This window comes from Melozone crissalis, unplaced genomic scaffold (assembly GCF_028551555.1).
Source record: "Melozone crissalis strain CALT ecotype California unplaced genomic scaffold, PUWL_Pcris_2 ptg000045l_1, whole genome shotgun sequence".
In the NCBI taxonomy this organism is placed as follows: Eukaryota; Metazoa; Chordata; class Aves; order Passeriformes; family Passerellidae; genus Melozone; species Melozone crissalis.
This window is the reverse complement of record NW_026535823.1, coordinates 16,840,980-16,862,102: the sequence shown is the minus strand read 5'-3', so window position 1 is coordinate 16,862,102 and position 21,123 is coordinate 16,840,980. Positions and strand designations below refer to the sequence as shown.

Here is a 21,123-nt window from a genome sequence, read left to right as displayed (position 1 = left end):
CAGAAATGCTGGGTGGAAGGGGGGCCCTCTTCAGACAATCTAGCTTGGTAGTCTCCAAACCCTTTCTTCCATGTACCCCATAATTTAAATATTTTAAACATAGACCCCCAAGACATGTATATTTATTAATTTATAAATTATATACACATTATAAATATTCCACTGTAGTAGTCTATTTTTTACATTACATTATAATATTTTAAATTTCTGTTTTATTTTTAACCCTGTTTATTTATTATTTTATTTTGTAATTTAAAAAATTGTATTCAATATTTTATTCCCACACTCCACTTTGGAGACTACTGATCTCATTGAGCCTCCTACTCAAAACTCTCTCCCAATAGAGAACTTCAGTTTGTCAAGTTCCTGGATGAAAAGTGAAGGTAACACTGCCAGCTCTGATGAGGTTCTGCCACAGGCAACCTAACTAAGTAACCTAAGTGAACAAAACCTTCTACAAATAACTGAATTTTCAGAGAAGACAGTAAATTGCTTCTAAATTCAAAAATGCCAGCTAAAGCATGCCCAAAAATGGTGGCCTAGTCTTTCAGGTAGCAGGCTGATGAGTTAGTGCTAGTTCAAATATATTTATTCACTATAGTCATGGACCTTCAAACTCTGCCATTGCTGGAATGGTATCATTTCATTCAACAGCACAAAGAGTGTGAATGGCAAATGCTCAGATTGGGCCAGCACCCTGTGAAATGTCCAGGGATGTCTTGGCCTGGAGGCATGTTCAAGTTGTACGCTGTTTGGGAGATTTGAGGACTTGGCTAGGACAGGGATTTGGGATGAAAGGTGGGTTGTAATGTAAAGTGGTGCTGTTAGGATGTCTTTCATATCCACATCAAAAGTGACCTACCTTCATTTGTCGTTTATACATTGTTAAGAGTTATCTGTCCCGCAATAAAGTGCTGCAGTTCACATCTAGGACTCTCTACTTTGCTGTCACTTGGATATACTTTCTCTCTGGGCTAATGCAAGCTCAAGAGCTCTTGCTTTGGAAATAGGAGGTGACAAGAGGGAAGGGCAAGAATTCCCTCTGAGCATTTCATCCATTGGATACAGCTATATGGGCATTGTTGGTTTGAACTGCTGCTTTTGTCCCTTCAAAAACTAATTCCAGCTTCCATGACTCTGTACTGTCACAATGGGTCACAATGTCAGTGCTGCTAATGCTAATCTGATAAACCCTTTATTTGCAACCTCCAAGTCACTTGGAGAGGATAATCAGTTCCTGTCCCCAGACAGGAGGCTGAATCCAGAAGTAAGGGAGATGGCCTCCAAATGTGAGCAACAAGCCTCTAAGGACTGTTTGCCCAAAGCCATGAACATGCTCAAAGATGCAGAAATACCACTTGGGCAAACAATACCCCTGCAAACAACAAGCTGCTTAAATAAACTGTTAGTTACCAAACAGATAAAAGGTGTACTAAGTTCTTTTACACCATTCATTGACCTTTATCATTTGTGAAAACAGCTGCTTTAATGTGTTACTTGCATACTTGTGTCTATGCTAGTAGATTGTGTCTACATATAAATGAAAGGTTAGATAGTTATTAGCTTTTAGAAGTTTCTCTGACATTAATAAATGCAATAGGGTAAATTTATTACTATCAACTATGAGTTGGTCAGGCTGGAGGCAGAGGCAAAAGCAGTGATGTGAAAAGTTGTCCTCTTTTGTCTCTCAGAGAACCAGGATTAGTTGAGCTGACAAAAGATAAACAGGCAGATGGCACCTTATGGAGGGCAAAGCACACTGTCAAAGCACGTAACACCATCTGCCCTGGGGTTGGTTTGGCTTGGCACCCATTACAACAATAATTTAGAGCAGAAGATGAGAAAATCAAAATGTAAAGACAGAAAAATAATTGTTGAGGCTCTCCTTTTTTCTTAGTCATATGACAGGTAGAAGATTCTAAGCTTTCTTCTCCAAAGTCCTGGAAAACATGTGGCAGGTATTTGCCTTGTACAAACACGTTTGTTACACATATGTGGACAGTGTGGTCCTAGAGTACAAAGTGTTCCTAAATAATAGAGAAATTCTACAGCTTCCTTGGAAAACAGAAAAGCTAAGGCAGCACAGGTGGTGCCCAGAAATCCTCCATTAGGGTGTGCAGGAATTTCATTGTGCAAACACTGCTCAGAACTGCTAGGTCACCAGCACTACCTTCTTCCCAGCTCTGATGCCAGATCCATGTCCACTACCTCAAGATAGCTAAATTAGATAGCTCAGATAGCTAAACTCCGTAGCCAAAAGGTTTGTATAATTTAGAAGTTTGACATAACTATTGAGGTAGTTTGTGATGTATAAAATAAAAACAAACTTGGTTCTATTCTTGTGAAAAAATTTGCTTTGCTTCTTTCTTTGTACAAGAACTACTGCATAGCATGGCCAAATACCTTTGTATAATAAGGCACATCATGGTTCCATCCTTATTCCTTCTTGTATTCCAGATGACTACAGGAGTTTTCTGATTGCTTTGCCTAAATCTTTCATCAACCTTCCTTTGAAAGCAAGTGAAAGCTTGTGGTCAGATTCAGGATTTCAAATGTGTTTTCCAATTTTTCTTAGGGGATGTTTTACAGGAATTAATTCTTATTAGTGGTTCATTAAGAAATTTGATGGCTACCATAATATAAACAACAGCATTGGGTTTTTTTGCTTCTGCCAAACTTCCTAATTTATCTAACTGGGTCACTGGTTTACTGAGGTGCACTTGAGGGAAAAATTCTGCTGCTGCTTAGTCTGATATTGAGAAGTTGCAAAGGCTTCTTCCCTACAAGAAAGGTCATTAGCACGAAGTCTGATGCATAAGAAATGAGCTGCATGCTAATCCTAGGGTTGGCAACGTGAGTAATCTGAGCACGAAGGGAAAGCTCAGCTCGGTAGGCATGATTCATGCAGTCCTACTGGAGTCTGCAGAGGTCGGTGTCTGAACTGAATCATCTGCATCTGATGTTCCTTCTCTTCTTGCCCAAGAGAAGGAGGGAGCCTTAAACAGCCCTGCACCTCTTTCCTCAGCAGACTGATAAAGCTCCTGACCTCACATTTGTAAGGCTGGTGTTCAGACAAGGAGCAGGGATCATGAACAGTGTTAATTCAGCATTGGCAGCTGGTGTAGGTCACTGATATTTCATTTGTGTTATAGATAACAGCAAGCTTGGAAGGTTTTTATAGCTACCTAAAATGTTATCTTTAGTAATAGAAAATAAATTCATATTAGGGCTTAAACTTGTTTAAACTTTTAAAATAATCAACGTGCAGTAACAGGCCATTATTTGTAACATTCCTTTCTGCTGTTTTAGTTAATTTCATTTGATTTTTCTAAAAAAGGAAAAATTTTGACCTTATTGAAACCAGCATTAATTCTGTCACTGCCTTCAATGGGCCTAGGATTCAACATCAGTGTCTATATTTGTAAGTCTGAATTTAGAACAAGTAGGAGAAAGCATTTGGTATGTTACAGACAAAAGTCATCTACAAGCTGTGTTCCATGCAGAGTGAAAAATTGTATCTATTCTGTCTGCATACATGCTTATCCAATTTTTTTTAAACTAGCTCATTGAATCACACATCTTAGAGTTAACAGATGGATGGTGTCTTTGTACGAGCTTCTACTTGCACTGCTGGACAGAGCAAAAATATTTCTCGGAAGTAGTTCTAATCCTACAGACTCATCTGGACCAAGAACAATTTTTTTTCATAGAATTTGGCAACCCTGCTCTCTTCAAATGGCAAGAAGCTGCACGTAGGCCTACATATGAGCTGTGACTCTCATATGGCCTCCAAAAGTCTTGAACCTGCCCATATCCTCTAGTCTGAGAAGTAAAGGTGAGCAGGCCATGCAGTGAGTTAGATCAGGATTTGACACAGAAGCTCATTATACTTTCCTGGCAGTCAGCACCTACCATGTCCACATTTTGTTATCTTCTAGAGCTAATAAACTGTAATTTCTTAAATGCACTTTTACAAACTGTAAAATCAATTGCTTCATATAGTTACACTTCTACTTACAGTTTTGGATTACGTGAGCCATTCTAGTTTTAAACTTCCATTTACCCTGCATATCAGTAGGTTAGTAGAAGACAGACTGAAGACTTTCTTCTTACCCTGGCATCTGTGGCCTTGTATGAGACAGTGACTCCTTGGTGTATGCTGGTAGTGATGTACTAATGGGCAGGCAGGGACTGTTCAGCCTCTATCAGCCCTCCGGAGGTGAGACATCAATACAGACTTAAGTTTAGGTGATTTATCTTTTTAAGAAATATTCACTTGTATCAGCATATAACAACTAAAATTGTAAATACGTTTACAAAATCACCCTTAAATGGGTAATAGTGAAACGGCAGTGAAAGAATGAAGTCTTGATAAACACCATGGTGCGAGCGCACACCCCCATGCCGGCAGTTATCCACCTCTGGCACGGCGATAAGGTAAGGGCGCTCAAGGGCGCGCTCGGAGCGCGCAGCGCGATCGCCGCCGGGGCCTGGGGCAGGCACGGCGGCGGGGGCGGCCCGGCGGCCGCGGCCGCTGCTCCCAATGACATTCCGAGCGCGCTCCGATGTGTCTGGCGGCTCTGCCGGAGCGCGCAGGTGACACAGCCGCGCCCCGCCGCCCCAGGGACGGCTTCTCCCTCTTTCGCCGCCAAATATCTGGGGAGCAGAGCCCTCCTTGACCAAGCCCTGCGTGGGCAGGCGCGACCCCCGCAAGGAGCGCCGCCGCCCCCGAGGCACCGCCCGGGGTCCGGCGAGCCCCGGGACGTGCGGGCGGCCGGCGCTGTGCCCGGCGCTGTGCCCGGCGGCGCAGGGCGAGGGCCGCGGGGCGGGCGCGCCGCCGCCGCCGCTCCCGGTGCCTCCGCTCGGGCGGCTCCTGGCGGCGGCGGCGCTCCGAGCCCCTCCCGGCCGGCGGGGACGGCGGCGGCGGGGCCCGATGGCGAGACCCGGCGCTGCGTGCCCTCCGCCCGCCCGCCGGGTGATGGTGGCCGCGCGGGCGCTGCTCTTCTGGGCGTTGGTTTACAGCTACTGCGGGGTGTGCGCCTGCATCGCCGGGCTGCGGCTGCTCTGGAGCATCGGCCGGCGCCCGGGCGAGACCTTCCGCTGGGTGGTGCGGGAGAACCCCCCCGCCTGCCTCAACGACCCCTCCCTGGGCACCCACTGCTACGTCCGCATCAAGGTGAGGGCGCGGGCGGGGGGAGCGGGCCCGCTGGCGCGCAGGCACCCACTCCCGCGCTGTGCATGGCACCCCTGCCTGCCCTGCCCTGCCGTGCGGGCTGCGCTGTGCACGGCACCCCTGCCTGCCCTGCCCTGCTGTGCGGGATGCGCTGTGCACGGCACCCCTGTCTGCCCTGCCCTGCTGTGCGGGATGCGCTGTGCACGGCACCCCTGCCTGTCCTGCCCTGCCCTGCTGTGCGGGATGCGCTGTGCACGGCACCCCTGCCTGCCCTGCCCGGCTGTGCGGGGTGCGCGGGCAGCCCGCCTGCCCTGCCGTGCGTGCTCGCACAGCTGCACAGGTGCATCCAGCACCTGCCTGCGCTGCCCCGGCGAGCGGGGCCGTGCCCGGCCCGGCTGCGGGGCCTCAGGCCGGGAGGATCGGTGCCCGGCCGGCCCGGGTGCGGAGCCCTGGGTGGGCGGTGAGCGGTTCCTTGGCCCCGGGTATCCCGCAGCCACCGCTCCCTGCACCGCCGCTGCTCTCTGCTGTTTACGGTTTGCCCAGTTGCACCGGGGAGCTCGGTTCGTGCATCACTGTTACAGGGAAAACGTAGAGCAAGAAGCTAATTGCTGACCCTCAGGTTGTACAGTTTAAGCCACCGGTCAATTTCTCAATTGTCTCAGGTCTCTGTGATTTGCTCCTTTACTGAATGCTCTAAATGAAGTTGTATTAGCTAGGTTTCTTTTGCAGCTATAGGTGAGCAGAGAATGCATAGCTAGTTTTGTCAAGTGCTATTTTTCATAAAATAAACATAAAGATCTCTGTTTCCAGGGTTCTGTGCAGATGGTTTTGTGCCAGGCAGTACTAATATAAATTAGTGAGCCTCAGTTTGTCATGATTTGCTTGTTTTCTTTTGCTAACATCATTAGGAGGCATGTGTGGGCTTTTTACTCATATGACATGTTCTTTTTTTCCTGTACCACAAAGCAGTAAATGAACAGGCTGCTGGGGAAGTGAGAGGGGTATGACAGTAACAGAAGAGCATTTGGGGGCAAATCGAATTGCTGTCAATATGACAGTTGATCACTCATTTCAGGAAGTAAGAAACTCATGCTGTTGGATAACAGCAGGCTAATGGATTACTTTCCAAACACATATATCCTACAAATCCATTCAAATTTCAATAAAACAGCCTGTGTTGGAAAAGGTGGCAACATCCTATGTCTGTTCTGGAGGCTGGAAAAAAGGGAACAGCAGCAACTGAAAAAGTCCAGGATGGGCCATGTGATATTTAAACTGCTGTACACATGGGAATAGAATTTTCAGGAGTAAAGGGAGTTCCTTAAAAGCAACAAATAGATTAGAATAAAAACATGGAGGGTAAATCCCAAGAGCATGCTGACTGAAAGAAACAGCATGGAAGAGGGCTTACCTATTACTCAGTAAATGAGAAACTGTGGAAGAAGACTGAGAAACTTCTACTTTTTTAAATAAAAAAAGATTAAAGACAGAATGATCTGGAGAATGATACAGATGATGTAATGACCCCAAAATTTCTTGGGAATTTACTTTTACCTCTAGGGACTTCAAGTTCATTGGCATCCCAGAGATGAAACATCAATGTAATTAGGGGCCAAAAAAGAAAAAGTCCCTATTATATCCAGAGTAAAAGTCTCTATTATATCCAGAGCAAATATTAAAAATCCAAATAGTTCCCTCTTCAGAGTCCTTTCAAGAATGAGGATATAAGTTAACGGTTTTGGAGCTAATTAGTGACTTTCAAGTGTAAAGATATGTCAGAGCATTTGAAGCATCTTGGCAAGAAAACCTTTTTTCATGCATTTGTGATCCTTGCCCTGATATTAGCTCTTGATGTGTAGCAAAGGCATGGGGTTTTTCTTTCTGTTTTGAAATAGCAGAGACAGTGCAGGCTTTGACATTTGTTCAGAGCTGTACAACCCTTCTTCCTGCAGTTTCTTTCACATGACTTCTAAACAGTATTTTGTGAGCTAACTCCCAACTTCTCTATCTACTTCTGTGTCAGAACTCAGTAAAACCTCTAGGTCATGATCACAGTTTATTCAAATTCTACTGGATTTAACCTTCAGTCAGTGCAATCTTGTGTACATCCATTCTCTTCAATAGCATTTCAGTGTTCAGCTTCTACAATAAGTAAGTTGCCTGCTTGTAATTCTCATAAGACCCAATTCCTTAAAAGTTGCATCAGAAACTGACTATTGACACAGCAGAAAGAAGATTATAACATTAAGGCTTAATTTTCTGAAGTGAATCTCAAACCTAGAATTGTAAAAACTAGCAAATATGTCTTGCTTTCTGGTTACTTAATTTTGATTGCTTTTGGTTGTTAAGAATCCACGTGGTCCTTTATCTATCATGCCAGAATGCAATGTGATGGTTTTAAATAGTTGTGTAATCTTACCAGCTAACTGAAAGATTGGAAGTGCATTTAAAGTATTCTGCATTTTAAAGTCTTTCTTTAAAGCAGCTGACTGGTGTCAGTGTGAAAGCAGTGTGCTTGCTGTGACAATAACCTGCATTTCCCAGTGGCTGTGGCAGGCAGTGCTCTGTCAGAAGTGTTGGTGTGCTCAGGGCTGGGCTGGCACACAGGCACAGCCGGGCAGGTACTGGGGATGGTCCTTCCTGGAAGGAGCTGTGCTGGGTGTGCAGGCTGGGGGACACTCAGCATTGCCAGCGTGTAGCAGATACCTGATCTCAGAAGTAAAGAAGGCTTCAGCTTCAAAACTGATCATTTGGTATTATTTTAGGTTCACTATATTGTTTCTTAGAATATGATCTGAAACCCTCATCATTCTCAAATCCCAAAGAAGCAGTTCTGTGCAGCAATAAACACACTTCTTTTTCTCTTATTTTAGGATTCCGGGTTACGATTCCACTATGTGGCTGCTGGAGAAAGGGGCAAACCACTCATGCTGCTGCTTCATGGCTTTCCAGAATTCTGGTAAAACTCCCTTCAACATTTTCTTTTATAAAAGAGGCTGAATAAGATACCCAAGGATGAACACCTCTGCTTAAATATCCCCAGTGCAATCCCTTATATGTATTTATGAATACTAATGGTATGAAGTTTCAGTAGGCAATGAGCCATTGAAACATCTTTTAAACTGCTGCATCCACAAAGAAAGTTCCTTCAGACTAACACAAACCAACCATCTTTTTTGTACTGTCAATCCATTTTTCCTCAGGTATGTACCCTTTCCTGCAGACTTTGTGAACGAACTGCTAATTTTAAACAAATTTCCTGTTTGGATAGTACTTGTACTATATGGGTAAACTTATGAATTATAGCAGAGGGTGTTAAAATAAAGATCCATTATATGTTAAGTGCAGTCAGGATTGCTCCATTTATTAAAAATACTACACATTAATTTTTAACTAGGGGAGGGGAAGAACTATGAGTTCTATAGGCTATTGTGCAGCCTAATTTCAGAATGGAATGCTACTCAGGGAAAAAGGTTCTATTATTAGTTCATCACAAGATGAATGATGAATCAAACCCAATCCTAAATGTTTGTTTATAACAATGAAGAGCAGTCATGTGTCCAATGATTTAACTAAATTGCTCAGGCTGTCGTTGTCAGGTTTAACTAGTGAAGCATGGCTTACAGAACTTGCACAGGAAAAACAGTAAGGGAATAAGGGGAGTACTAATGCCAGAAATACAGCAAGGTAAACGATCCTTTTCCTTACCAAACTCAGCTGTGGGGCTAGAGGCCACTGCTGGAGCTGTGATTTTCCAGTCTGTACTCAGGTCATACCATGCTAAACTGACCCAAGTAGGAGAGGTCAGTTCCCTTCCCTCAGCAATTTCCCCTAGGCACTAATGCCCTTCAGGGTGATGGGACAGAGCCACATTTCTGTTAAGTTAAATTTTCAAAGAACATTATTCTAGTAATAAATTGCTATCTAAAATTATTAAAACTGTAAACTTTGATTGAAAGGACAGTTAGATGGGTCAGTGCATATTCTATTCAAACATTATGCATATCTTGCATAAAGCATAGTCTAACACAGGCAATGAGACTACAGCTGATTTCCCCTATGGGGGAATAGTAAAAGAGAAATTAGCATTTTATATGCATATTCTACTGAGATTAGGTATATTATTTTTAAAAAGCAGAAAGTAATTCTTACAGTTTAGAATAGTGAGTCATGCTATAAGTGGCAGCTACTAGATTGTATTGTCTGACCATTCAAAAGGGATTAATAAAAAACGTGTTATGTGGGTCACTGGGACCACCGAGAGTTTCTATCACTGTTTTAAAAAGAACACTATATGCTAATAGTCTGTAAACTAATCATATTACCAATACTTGTGTTAGGTTATTCATTCACTCTGTGATTTCTTTTTCATTCAGGAATAGCGATTGTTCTAAGAGCACAAGATAAAATAACCACAATTTAAGAGAGAGGTAAAGCAGCAGCAAATTTGTATTGTTTGTCTAGGAAAACAAAAAGAATTTTATCCACAATTACAGTTCTTAATTTTAATAAATCCTCTGCTTTCAAATGTCTCAAGGTTATAACTAGGACAAATATAACCAGACCACTAAGAGTGATAGAAAATGTCTGAAGATGACAGATCACTAAAGAATGTAACACACCAGAGCCAATGAGGGTTTTAGATGCATAAGAACTTGAAAATCAATACATGGTGGAAGGTCAATAATAAAATACTTAAAGCTGGACATAATGTGTTGAGGCAGCTGAGTACTTAAAAGTTGTGTGTGAGCTGCTACATTTTATACTACTTGCCCTTTAGAAAAAATATTATCAGAAAGTCTCAAAATAGATTCAACCTTATGAACATGGAGGCATTCATAACATTTCCAAATTCTGCTTGCAAAGCAGTTGTCCAATATTTATATATCATATGGGATAAAAGGGTTTATTTGAATATAAAACCTACCCATTTGATAGGTCAGACACTTGGAGACTGATGGACTGTTGTGAAAACAGAGGATGAGAATAGCTTGTAGACATTTTCAGAAAACAAAAATAGTTGATTTATGTATTTATGGGCCTGGTTCTTTCTTCTTACTGAAGTATATAGAATAGCTGCAACAGTTACCATGGCAAATTCAGCTTCCAAGTCATTATATAATGCCTGTAAAAAATTCATTCCCAGAGATCTCAGCTAAACCTTGTCTTCACATTATATAGCACTGAAATGAAAATGTTCTGACTGTTTTGTTTATATGAAAACAGATTCATACCACTGAGTGTTCCTGTAACCTTATTTCAGTTTGAAGTCCCTAATAGGCTGGAGGCAAAGGTAAAGTGGAAGAGCCCATGGTCTGATACAGATGTTGTTTGGATTAAGGTAGAATTCTGTGCATCACACTTACAACCACTGATGATCCAAATGTTATATATCCTTTCTCTGAAACAAGCAGAAATAAAAGCTAGATCCTAGCACAGAGGGATGCAGTCACTATTATATATGTCCAGAAGGATCATGGTTTTCCTACATCTTTCTAGTACAGTGCAAGATAAGACTATGTCTGTCTTGGTACTGGCTATTCTAAAATTTATTTGGTTTCAATAACAGCTGAAGGACAGGTCGTTCTTGCAGGTTAAGACCCACCATTTTCTTTTTATTTTTGCTTCATAACACACATCCAGCCACTACAAACAGTTACAGAGCGAGGAATAGCCCAGGCCTTTGCCTGAGTTCTTGCCTTTGTATGCCTTTTGATGTATGTAATGCTATCACTCTTTTCCATAGAAACCCAAGGATGAAATTAATCTGTCGAGTGACAACACATTGAGAGAGCTTGTTCTGCAACAGTTCTGGTACAGAGACACAGATGAAAGTGTACACAGGACAAATCCTATAAGCTTCACCAAGATCATTTGTTATTAACTGGATTTCTTTCCTTGGTTTATTTATTGTATGAATTATCTGATATTCTTTTTCTGAATAGAAAAAATTGCAAAACATGGCTGTGTGTAAGCCAGGGAGAAGAGAAAGCTTTTCAGGTCTTACTCTTTTGATGCTACTATGGCACTAAGGATAAAGTCCTCCCTGTGCTCTGGTTTATGCCTGCTTCCTTTACAGCAAAGGGGCTGTGCCAGACTCCAGGAATTGTTGAAAAGCGCTGGCTCTGGCCATGTCCCCTTTGTGGCAGCTGCATTTTGTTACTGGGGGATTCAAGACGGGAGCACAAAACTACTGCAGCCACAAAGGACCATCAGCACAGCACAGAAAGGAAAAAGAATCTCAGAGCAAACAAAGCCATGCTACTTTACCCTCAAATATTTGGATGCAAAAGCATTGAGTGCACTTTTGGTATCATACTACCTGACCTTGTAACTCCAACTTTTTTTCCCCTTTGTTAGGTATTCTTGGCGCCATCAATTGCGGGAATTTAAAAGTGAATATCGAGTGGTGGCCCTGGATTTGAGAGGTTATGGAGAAACAGATGCTCCTCCTCACAAAGAAAATTACAAGTTAGATTGCCTGATAGCAGACATAAAGGATATTTTGGAATCTCTAGGTGCGTTAGTAGAAGAAAAATCTACTTGACTCAAAAATGACTTAATTTTCTAGGAAAAGAAACCCATATAAAGATCTAGCACTGTTTTTGTTTGTTTGTTTGTTTTAATATACGCATTGCAGAGGTGTATAAATCTAAGGATACTAATATTATTTGGACAATTATAAATGAAGAAGTGTTGTTTTCTAATTACAATGTGTATGTCTGTATAAGCAATATGTAAAGATGATTTTTTCATCAGGAGTTTTGAAAAGAAAATTTCTATGTACTGTAAAATGCAGTACAAACCTATGGTTCTTTTCCTTAAGAAGCCTTTCCTCCTAATCACTTGCCTTAGTGGATAATATTCTGAGTTAGAGTCTTAAAGAACTTGCAGACAAAGGAATTTATATCAGATGACATTTTTCTTGCACAAACAAGACATAATAACTATTGTTATAGAGGGCTTTACAGAGATGGTGAGAGTTCATCTGCTGTATTGGGAAAAAAAACCCTCCAAAAATGCTACCCTTTGCACAATACTACTCCTGTCAGTTCTCAAGAGCTGAATTACTCTGTCTTACACAACAGTGAGAGCAAAAGGGAGAACAAGGGGCACACTGCTCTCTGTGGCAAATACACAGGGTAAAGGTCTAGAGCTGAAGTGCAAAATTGGCCCCTCCAGCTCAGTTTGAAGTGTCTCTGTTTCGGTGATAAATTGTAACCCCTGGTGAAGGCTATTTCCCTTCCATACCAAGATCAATACAAGGGATTAGATTGTCATTCTCTGAGTAATTTTAATTCCTTGGATATTCTAGCCATAGTAAAATAACTTACTGCATTTCATATGGAGAAATAATAACGCAGTGATTCAAGTTCTGAGATTTGAATTTTGCTTTGCTTCTGATGTTTGAGTATTGGCAAAAGATTGGGCAGCAGTCCTCACACAGTGTTGACATTTTCCAGCCTTTGCTGGTTGTGTTAATCTCCATGGTAATGCCATGGTTATGCTTGAGAAGTGCTCTCAGCATAATTCAATTTCAGAGGGATTTAAATTTTTTTGGGAAAATCACTTCAGAGCCTTATCTTTGTTTGTCCTAATCCCAAGTTAAATTCTTTTAGAGAACTTGATTATATCAAAAGTGCTCCCTCTTGGATTTCTATCCAAGAGGGTTTATAAGGCTCTTTGACAACTGTATCCAAATTTATGTCAGAATTCTAAACATCTTGGCTTTTATATGTTTCATTTGTAGTCTGTTGCTCACCATACCAGTCCTCAATGAGGAGGGTGATGGTATCTGACACTAGAGTATGTTATTTTCCAGCAATGGTTTAAGAAGGAGTGTTAGAGCTTTCAAAACACTTGGTCACTATCCTGCCCATACCACTTCTATTGCTGCTAAAATACAATTTTTATTGATGGAAGAATAAGTAAGTGAATGTCCAGAACTTACAAAATTTCCAACAAAACAGCATATGGAGAAAAGCTACAGGCCTCCTAAGTATATAAATGGGAGTGTTTACACATGCTTTATATATGGCTACTAAGTATAATGCCCACTTTTTGCATAATGATGCCACTGAGTGCTTAGATAACCTCTCATATTCAGAGAAATACATTAGGATTATTTTTGTTCTGGAGGTGCTCAGGAGATTGCTCAGTCTTCTTGTCTGCAGTTTCCAATTCCAAACCCCCTAAACACAGCAAGTGTCCGTGTGTTATAATGGCTGCAGGCTGAAGTGTCCATCTGAGCCTGCACTGGCCAAGATGTGAACAGGGTGGCCATCTGCATACTGAGTGACTTTAGGGTGACATGGAGGTAGTAGAGTTCAAGTTGAATCAAGTCCAATTAAATACTTTGACATATTTGTAAATTTTTAAACTATAATAGTGCCCCATTTTTTCTGACTGTTAGTAATGGAAGTGGTGCAGTATTAAAGTTACATTAATGAATGTGCTGAACCACCTATTCAGCCCAATAATGATTTTATTGTATGAGCTGATTTCTGTGGATATTAATTCCTTTGAAATAAAAGCATGTGTCTGTGTTTATGTGGTAGGATACAACAAGTGTGTGTTGATTGGCCATGACTGGGGAGGAATGATTGCTTGGTTAGTGGCCATATGTTACCCTGAAATGGTGACTAAGCTGATTGTGGTTAATTTCCCTCATCCTTCTGTATTTACAGGTAAGTTTGACAGTAGTCTTTGTTAATCCAAAGTATCTGCATTTTGGTCACAATTGTGCTTGCTTTGAGAACCAACAGCCTGCCTCAGTAGATAAGCTCTATGGCTCTCACAGTCTGGACTGTATTTTATGAAGCAGTAAGATATCAAGTATTTGACTTATGAAAATAAATTTATTGTAGGAAATGGGAATACTTGCCACAAAAGTTACAGATGTATTTTTAATCCTTGAGGGTCCACAAACATAATTTTCAAACCCATGAATCTGGTTTTTTGCACTTTATCACTGTTTATCACTGTTATATATATCAGGAAATAATTCCCAAAGAGGGATGTACATTGTATTACACTTTGGTAAAGGCTGCACTGCATTATTAAATCTGCATAAGCCTGTCTTTGTATGAATGTGAATCAGACATTAGAATTACATCCTGATTTAGGTGACAAGTGGCAATTTGTGATCTGGTACAATATTCATTGGAAGAAATCTTTCCAGGCTACTTAATAGATGTTCAGGAATATACCAGTACTTTGCTGAAACAGGACTTGTTTCACTATTTGTTGTGTGATACAGTTGAGTTTGTCTACTACCCAGAATTGCAAAACATTTCACAGGAATTATATAAACATTCAGCAATCAAAAGGAAAGTACTATCTCACTAATTTGAATTTTTTCAATTACTGGCCTTACCCTATCTCCATTTTAAAAGTCACCCCATTTCCCCATAAATAGCTAAGAATATTCAGCAGAACTTTAATTTTCATTTCAATTGAAAGTAAATCTGACCTTACACTGTGGGATCAGCCACACCATCCATATTTGTTGATGTCTCACAGTGTTGTTGGGCACCTTTCTAAGATACTAAAGAACTTTTTGCCAGGTTGTAAATCCACACTTACCCATGGAGAGGTCTGTTTTCCACACGAAAGCAGAAGATTTTGCTGTGTTTTCCATGAGAGCAGGAGCGAGGCTGTAGAGAAGATAATTGCATTTTATTATAGTATTTGTTTGCATATTTGTTGAACTACAAAATCTGTTCTGTACCTTAATATATTCTCCCTACATCAAATTTATTCTACTTTGGGTGGCCAAAAGAAAACACACAGTTTATAAATAGTACAGAAAAGTAAAGTGATCAGTGCTGACAATGGTCCATCAGGAAAATATAATGGATAATGCAATTTAAGAATGTATAAGATAGGAAACTATAGAAGATAGCTAACACTTCAATTTCTATTGGCTTAAAACCCATTTTTATTCACAGTCAGAATTAATATTTCAGAGAGATGTCCTGTGTTGGGAATGTGGTTTTTTGCATTCCTAAATTTGCACCTGTACAGAAAAAGTTCTAGACTTCCCAGCAGCTGCACACATTGTGTGCTTGCTTTGAGGAAGTTAGGTATTTGAATGTCAGTGTTGGCTCTTGAAACTCACTGGAGACACAGATTTACAATTAAAAAAAAAGAACAAAACAGTCAATGCAAGATGCAAGTTTGTGATAGATAGATAGATAGACAGATAGACAGATAGATATAGATATAATTTTCTGTTGCTATATATGCTATGTCTTTAAAAATAACTGTAAAAATCTTTGAAAAGTGACTCTATGTAATCTTGATTACAGTTCTTGAAATTGCCAAAATGACACTGTTAGAAAAATTCTATACTTCAATGAACAGTAGTGATGCAGTTTTTAGAATGTCAGTGCATCATCATGTACAGATTTCTGTGCATCACCTCATTGATGAGAGAATACCTATTTATGTCCTTTATTCCATAACTGGAAAAAAAATGCTTTGGACTAGCTACACAAATAGATCTCTAAGTGAAAAACTACCATGCAATTAACTCCAGTCCTGCTGTCCTCACCTAATCTTTGGCAAACTTTTATTTTGTTGGCTGTTTCTACTAACATTTATAAAAGAAGTACCTTTTAATGGCCACATCATATATTTACTGCTGAAATAATCATCTTTTGTCACACAGCATACTTTAATGTAATATTTTTAAAACATTCCTTTACGTTTAAAAAATAGTAATATTACTAGTAATTTTGTTTGAGCCATCAGTTTTCATTTTTAATTCATGGACATTTTTGTTTCAGAATACATTCTACGACATCCATCACAATTGATTAAATCTGGTTACTTCTTCTTTTTCCAAATGCCATGGTTTCCTGAATTCATGTTTACACTAAATGATTTCAAGGTGAGCAAAATGAATGCTCTTGTTTATATATGTAACTGTGAGTAATGGAATAATTGCCACCTACATTGATCCCTTCTGATGTAGATATAATTACTGGAAAAAATATGGAGCCTTCTGATTTTCCTTCTTAAGCTTTATATAAAGTAGCAAACAAGTCCATAGAGTCTCTGAGATTTACTCTTACTTCTGCATTTCTGGGAGGAGCTGAGGGAGGCAGTTTTAACCTCAGCAGTGCATTACTGCACCTACAGGGTCAGCTGGTTTCACTTGTGCCCGTCCCAGTGGGACACCGCTGGTGCCTGGGGAGTTGCTGCTGACTTATCTGAAGTTCCTGTGCGCAGTGGGACATCCCCTCATCTCTCAGAGCCTGCCACAGGGCAGGCAGTGTGGGGGCTGGGCACTGCATCCAGCCAGGTGATGAATTGTGCCCGAGAAGCCAAGGCCAGCCCTTTGTATAACCTTAAACGTGAGCAGGAGCCGATAGAAAAGGACAACAGTGCAGGGCACACCTCCTACACACCAACAGCCCGAGCACAGCTCCCCGTGCTGCACACACGGCACAGCCACCAGGGAGGCCGTGAATCCTCCTCCCTCCTGCCCTGCCACCTGCTGGCTCCATCCCAAAAAACCCTACGGGCCTGCACTTGCCTGGCACAGGTAGCAGGGCAGGATGCAGTGACTTGGTAATACTGGTATTTCTCTGTACTTGATTATTCTGGAATAAGTCCTACTAGAGATGTTTACCTTGTGCTTTACACATAGCTCTCTAAAAACTCATTTGAACCATTCATTGTACTTTGAACATAAATAGATTTCATAAATATGCATGAACAAATTTTAGAAAGATGTGTCCTATTGAAGGAGAGAAATCACATTTTCTAGCTATCTTACATAATAGCTTTTTCTTCTTGTTTTTGTAGGTTCTGAAAAGTTTGTTTACCAGCCAGGCCACTGGAATTGGAAGGAAAGGCTGCAGATTAACTGCAGAGGATATTGAAGCTTATCTCTATGTCTTTTCACAACCCGGAGCATTAACAGGACCCATTAACCATTACAGAACTCTTTTCAGGTCAGTATAATATTCCCAAGCAAAGGAAAACATTCTAGAGAGTCCCCTGGAGCCCAAAGGTGTTACTGCTGCTCCTCTCCTGCTGCTGGACCAGGGGAAACCCCCAGGTGTGTTCCTGAAGCCTCACCAGGTGGGCACAGGCTCAGTCAAGCAGTGAGAGGCCAGGTGTGCTCTGAGAGGTGTCCACACAAAATGGCAAAACAAGCAGAGTGCACAAAAGGAAAAATCTTTGTTTCAAAATCTAATAAAGCAAAGACTCTTCTTCATTCACAGCTCCCATGGCAATCCCAAAAATCCACCTTTAAATAATACTTTAAAAATTAACATCAATTAATTGTTTGCATTACAATTCATGTTATGATAATATCTATCAAGAGCTTATTATTATATAATACTGCTAGATGACATGGCATCCAAGTATGTTACCCTTACCTGTAACTTTAAAAAACCATATCTGGCACAATTTTATTGTGTTTAGTCTATTTCTGTTTTTCAGACAGGTGGAGAGGTTTTTTATAACTAAGCCTAAAACTAACCTAACTTTATTTGGTTTGGGGTTTTTTTGTTCCTTTATTGGTCTTAGCAGACTCCCTTCACAGAGTAAAACAGAGACAGCATCATAATAGGAAATGTTTTTGCAAGATTAATATTTATTTTCTCAAAAAGCTTTCTAATGATTTTAACTTTCCTGAAAGGAGTTGGCTTGGCCTTAGAGACAGACACCCCCTTTTTTACTTACCAAAAACAGGGCCAGAAGATCTTAACTCTGCATATATTCTACTTACAGCACTAACTTGGACTATATCAAGAAGAGTGGCATTGAATTTGTTTTTCCTTTACCATCTCTGGTCTTTAGCAGTGATAAATGTCCTGCATGCTTCTCTAACAAAAGACCAGCTTCCCAATATCCTTTCAAACAGCAATTCCCTTCTTTGCCTAAACTCAGGCAGTAGATGTTTGAAGTAGAATAACTTTTCATTTTCCATGGTCCGAATTTACTGCCACCTTTGTTGCTCTTTCTGTGTCACTGTCAGGAGAGCAGTCAGCAGGGAAAACACTGTGACGGCAACAGGAATCTGAGCTAGGTGCTGCTTTGTCCAGGCTGAGACAGAACAGGAAGGAGAAGGCAGAAAGCTAACCCCAAGCATGGCTGACAGTGGGGAATAAATGCGACGGCTGTGCTGGTAACAGTACATTATTAAAGCTGCGCAGAGAGCGGCCGATGCCATCAGCTGGGATGTCCGAGGGCCAGCGTGCCCGCCCAGCGGCTCCCCCGCCCTGCAGCAGCCCCGGGCAGGGCTGGTGAGGAGCTCAGAGGCGGCAGCGCCCCGAGCCCTGCCCGTTCCATGCCCAGCACCTCGCTCCAGTGCGTGCGCACATTCACCAGCTGCTGCTCTGCCGGCAGAGTGACGTGCTGTGACAGCTCAACTGCTCTGGGGCTCACACACAAACGGGAGAGATGTGGACCTTTACACTATTGTTTCAGACCTTTGCAGACTCAAAAAGACAGTGAAGTATCAGTTATAAGTCAGAAAGTATCTTCACAGCTATTAATTCCTCCATGTGTTTTGTGTGTATGTTTGTGCATTGTTTGCTTTATTCTTCTAATGAAAGTACACCTGCACTGAATTCAGAGACTCTTATTTAGGTGCTGTCAGCCACAATGCAGTAAACAAAAAAATCAGTCACTCAGTTCTTGCCACCAGTTCTGATGGTCACACCTAATGGGTTGGGAATTGTTAAATATGAAAACTGGATTGGAATTTTCCCTTCCTCTCATCTTAGTCATTAAGCATCCATATATTTGGATGCTAATGACTTGTATTCACCATAACTCCCAGTGGGCTGATACTGGTGACCCGTGTGTTAAAGGGCTCCGACTCATTACTGTCCACTTGGAGGTGCATTCTTCAGAGCCTCATTTTTCTGGAATATTATTTCCAAAGAGAAAATAACCTACTTCCATCCACCACCAGCACATCTTTTTATAAATAGCACAGTGGTCATTCCTTTCACTAGATATTAAATACAAACACTTTAAGAATAAATCCATAAAGTTTTTATATCATGCTTGGTTAAGAGAGCTCGGTAAGAAGCTGAAACTTTAATGTCTTGTGATACACCATTTGTTTAGAAAATAGCATTAGTTCTCTTGTAGCAGTTGAGAAGTACTTCACTGTTTCCAGAGAAACTGTATAACAATGGTGTATGAAGGTCTGAGTCTGTTTTTCAAAGACTAATATTTCACAAATGGAACTTCCCTTTCTAAATGAGAAATCTGCACATTATTGTTATTAAAGGCAATTTCTGGAAATTTCAGGCATGATATAATTTCCCATATTCCGGACTGAACAGAAATAAAATGCAATTCATAGGCAATGAAAAGTGACAAAAAAAGCCTGTGAAAAAAAAGCCTGTATAAAGCCTGATAGAGTTTACCTAAGTCAGGCTGCAAACCTTGCAAGGCACAAACCAGTAAACTGTACAGTGGTGAGAAAACACACATGTTAATAGTGAAGAGATCCAGGACACTGGAGTAAAAGGTGAAGAGATTAGTCTCAATGCACAGAATCAGATATTAGATTATCACTTTTTAAAATTGGTACTATGAATAAGCTGTGGTTCGGTGGGTGAGGTCAGGTTGTTTGCAAAATGAGATTTAAATCCACTGGTAGAAAAGGCCATTTTAAGAATTTTTGCAATCATCAGTCAAAATGAAATTACTATCTAAAGCGATCTTTTATTAACATTTCTTGACTTTGCATGTAAGTAGAGGTGAAGAATGTCTTCAAAGTCTCATTTTATTTGTTTTACTTTAAACTAAGACATGTCACCTTCTTTTTCTTGCCTTTTTACAGAGCATAGTCTCTATGTTTTATTAAATAAGACCTAATTAAGTGTGTTTTATTTTTCAAGCTGCCTGCCTCTGCAGAACCATGAAATCATCATGCCAACCCTGCTGTTATGGGGAGAAAGAGATGCATTTATGGAAGTTGAGATGGCAGAAATTACAAGGATTTATGTTAAAAATCATTTCAGATTAACTATTTTGTCAGAAGCCAGTCATTGGCTCCAGCAGGATCAACCTGACATAGTGAACAAGTTGATATGGACCTTTCTTAAGGAAGAGACAAAAAGAAAAAGAGAATGACTGTTTGTACATGTTTTAAGGGGTCTAAATAAAAGCTCTTCGGATTTAAAACCTAATTGTTATCAGGGCCATATTTCCAGCCTGCCTTCTATTTTGAGCTCTGTTAGAGAAGTGTTTTCATTGTACTGTACATTTGGACACTAATCGTACAGCTAAAAGAAGTGAGTATGAGAATATATGATACCAACATTGGTTTTATCTGTATACTTGTATTTTGCACATAAAAACACCTGCCTTAAAATACATATGTATTTGTACAGAAAGAAAATCATGGAAAGTTGCTTGGTTTTGTTTTCTCCCTTGCTTTACAGTTGTAATGTGTGGTGCCTTTTACAAATTTATAATGAAACAATGGTGTGGTGCCATACTGAAGAAAGTCACAAGTTTTCATTCTAGATTTGCCTGAATTTTTTAATGTATTTTACCATTAAACAGTAACTCTTTTTATCTATATTTTAGCATACTGAATGACTGAAAATTTTCTGGGTACGTTTCTAGTCCTCAAGTGAATAATGATCCGTATCTTGTTGTACCGTTGAATGCAGCTGCTTTGCGCAATGTGTTTTTCTTTCTTGAGTAAAAAATGGAAAACCTGTACACTCCACATGTCTGAACAAGAACAATGGAAAATTAAGATATAACATGTATCAAATCCACCTCTGTCTAATAAAATGCAACTTACAAGACTCCGTTTTCTTTATCTGTCTTCCTATGGAGAGATTTGCTGAAACTAAGAACTGAGTTTGAATAGCTGAAGTGTCTGGTCTGGTATTCAGCCTGGACACTCATGCTATGATTGTTGTCAATTTTTGAAAATAATGCCTCATTGATGGCAT

At 40.6% G+C, this 21,123-nt stretch overlaps 1 protein-coding gene across 2 annotated transcripts; it reads left to right on the top strand.

Annotated features, from left to right (window-relative positions):
* The first annotated feature begins 4,244 nt into the window (after positions 1-4,244).
* EPHX4 (epoxide hydrolase 4) lies at positions 4,245-20,973 on the top strand. 2 transcript variants are annotated; one of them, XM_054285667.1, is made up of 7 exons: positions 4,245-4,437; positions 8,047-8,132; positions 11,534-11,691; positions 13,732-13,860; positions 15,964-16,067; positions 16,988-17,136; positions 20,053-20,973. In XM_054285667.1, the coding sequence occupies exons 1-7, from the start codon at positions 4,381-4,383 to the stop codon at positions 20,285-20,287; spliced, it is 918 nt and encodes a 305-aa protein (XP_054141642.1). In that variant the 5' UTR covers positions 4,245-4,380; the 3' UTR covers positions 20,288-20,973. The 2 variants fall into 2 exon arrangements, with proteins under 2 accessions (XP_054141642.1, XP_054141641.1); XM_054285666.1 differs by lacking the exon at positions 4,245-4,437 and adding an exon at positions 4,916-5,176.
* The last annotated feature ends 150 nt before the right edge of the window (positions 20,974-21,123 follow it).

Coding starts and splice junctions, on each gene's coding strand:
- EPHX4 (XM_054285666.1), top strand. CDS start 4,934: ATGGCGAGACCCGGCGCTGCGTGCCCTCCGCCCGCCCGCCGGGTGATG. Junction 11,692..13,731: donor GGATATTTTGGAATCTCTAG/GTGCGTTAGTAG, acceptor TTTATGTGGTAG/GATACAACAAGTGTGTGTTG. Junction 13,861..15,963: donor TCATCCTTCTGTATTTACAG/GTAAGTTTGACA, acceptor TTTTTGTTTCAG/AATACATTCTACGACATCCA.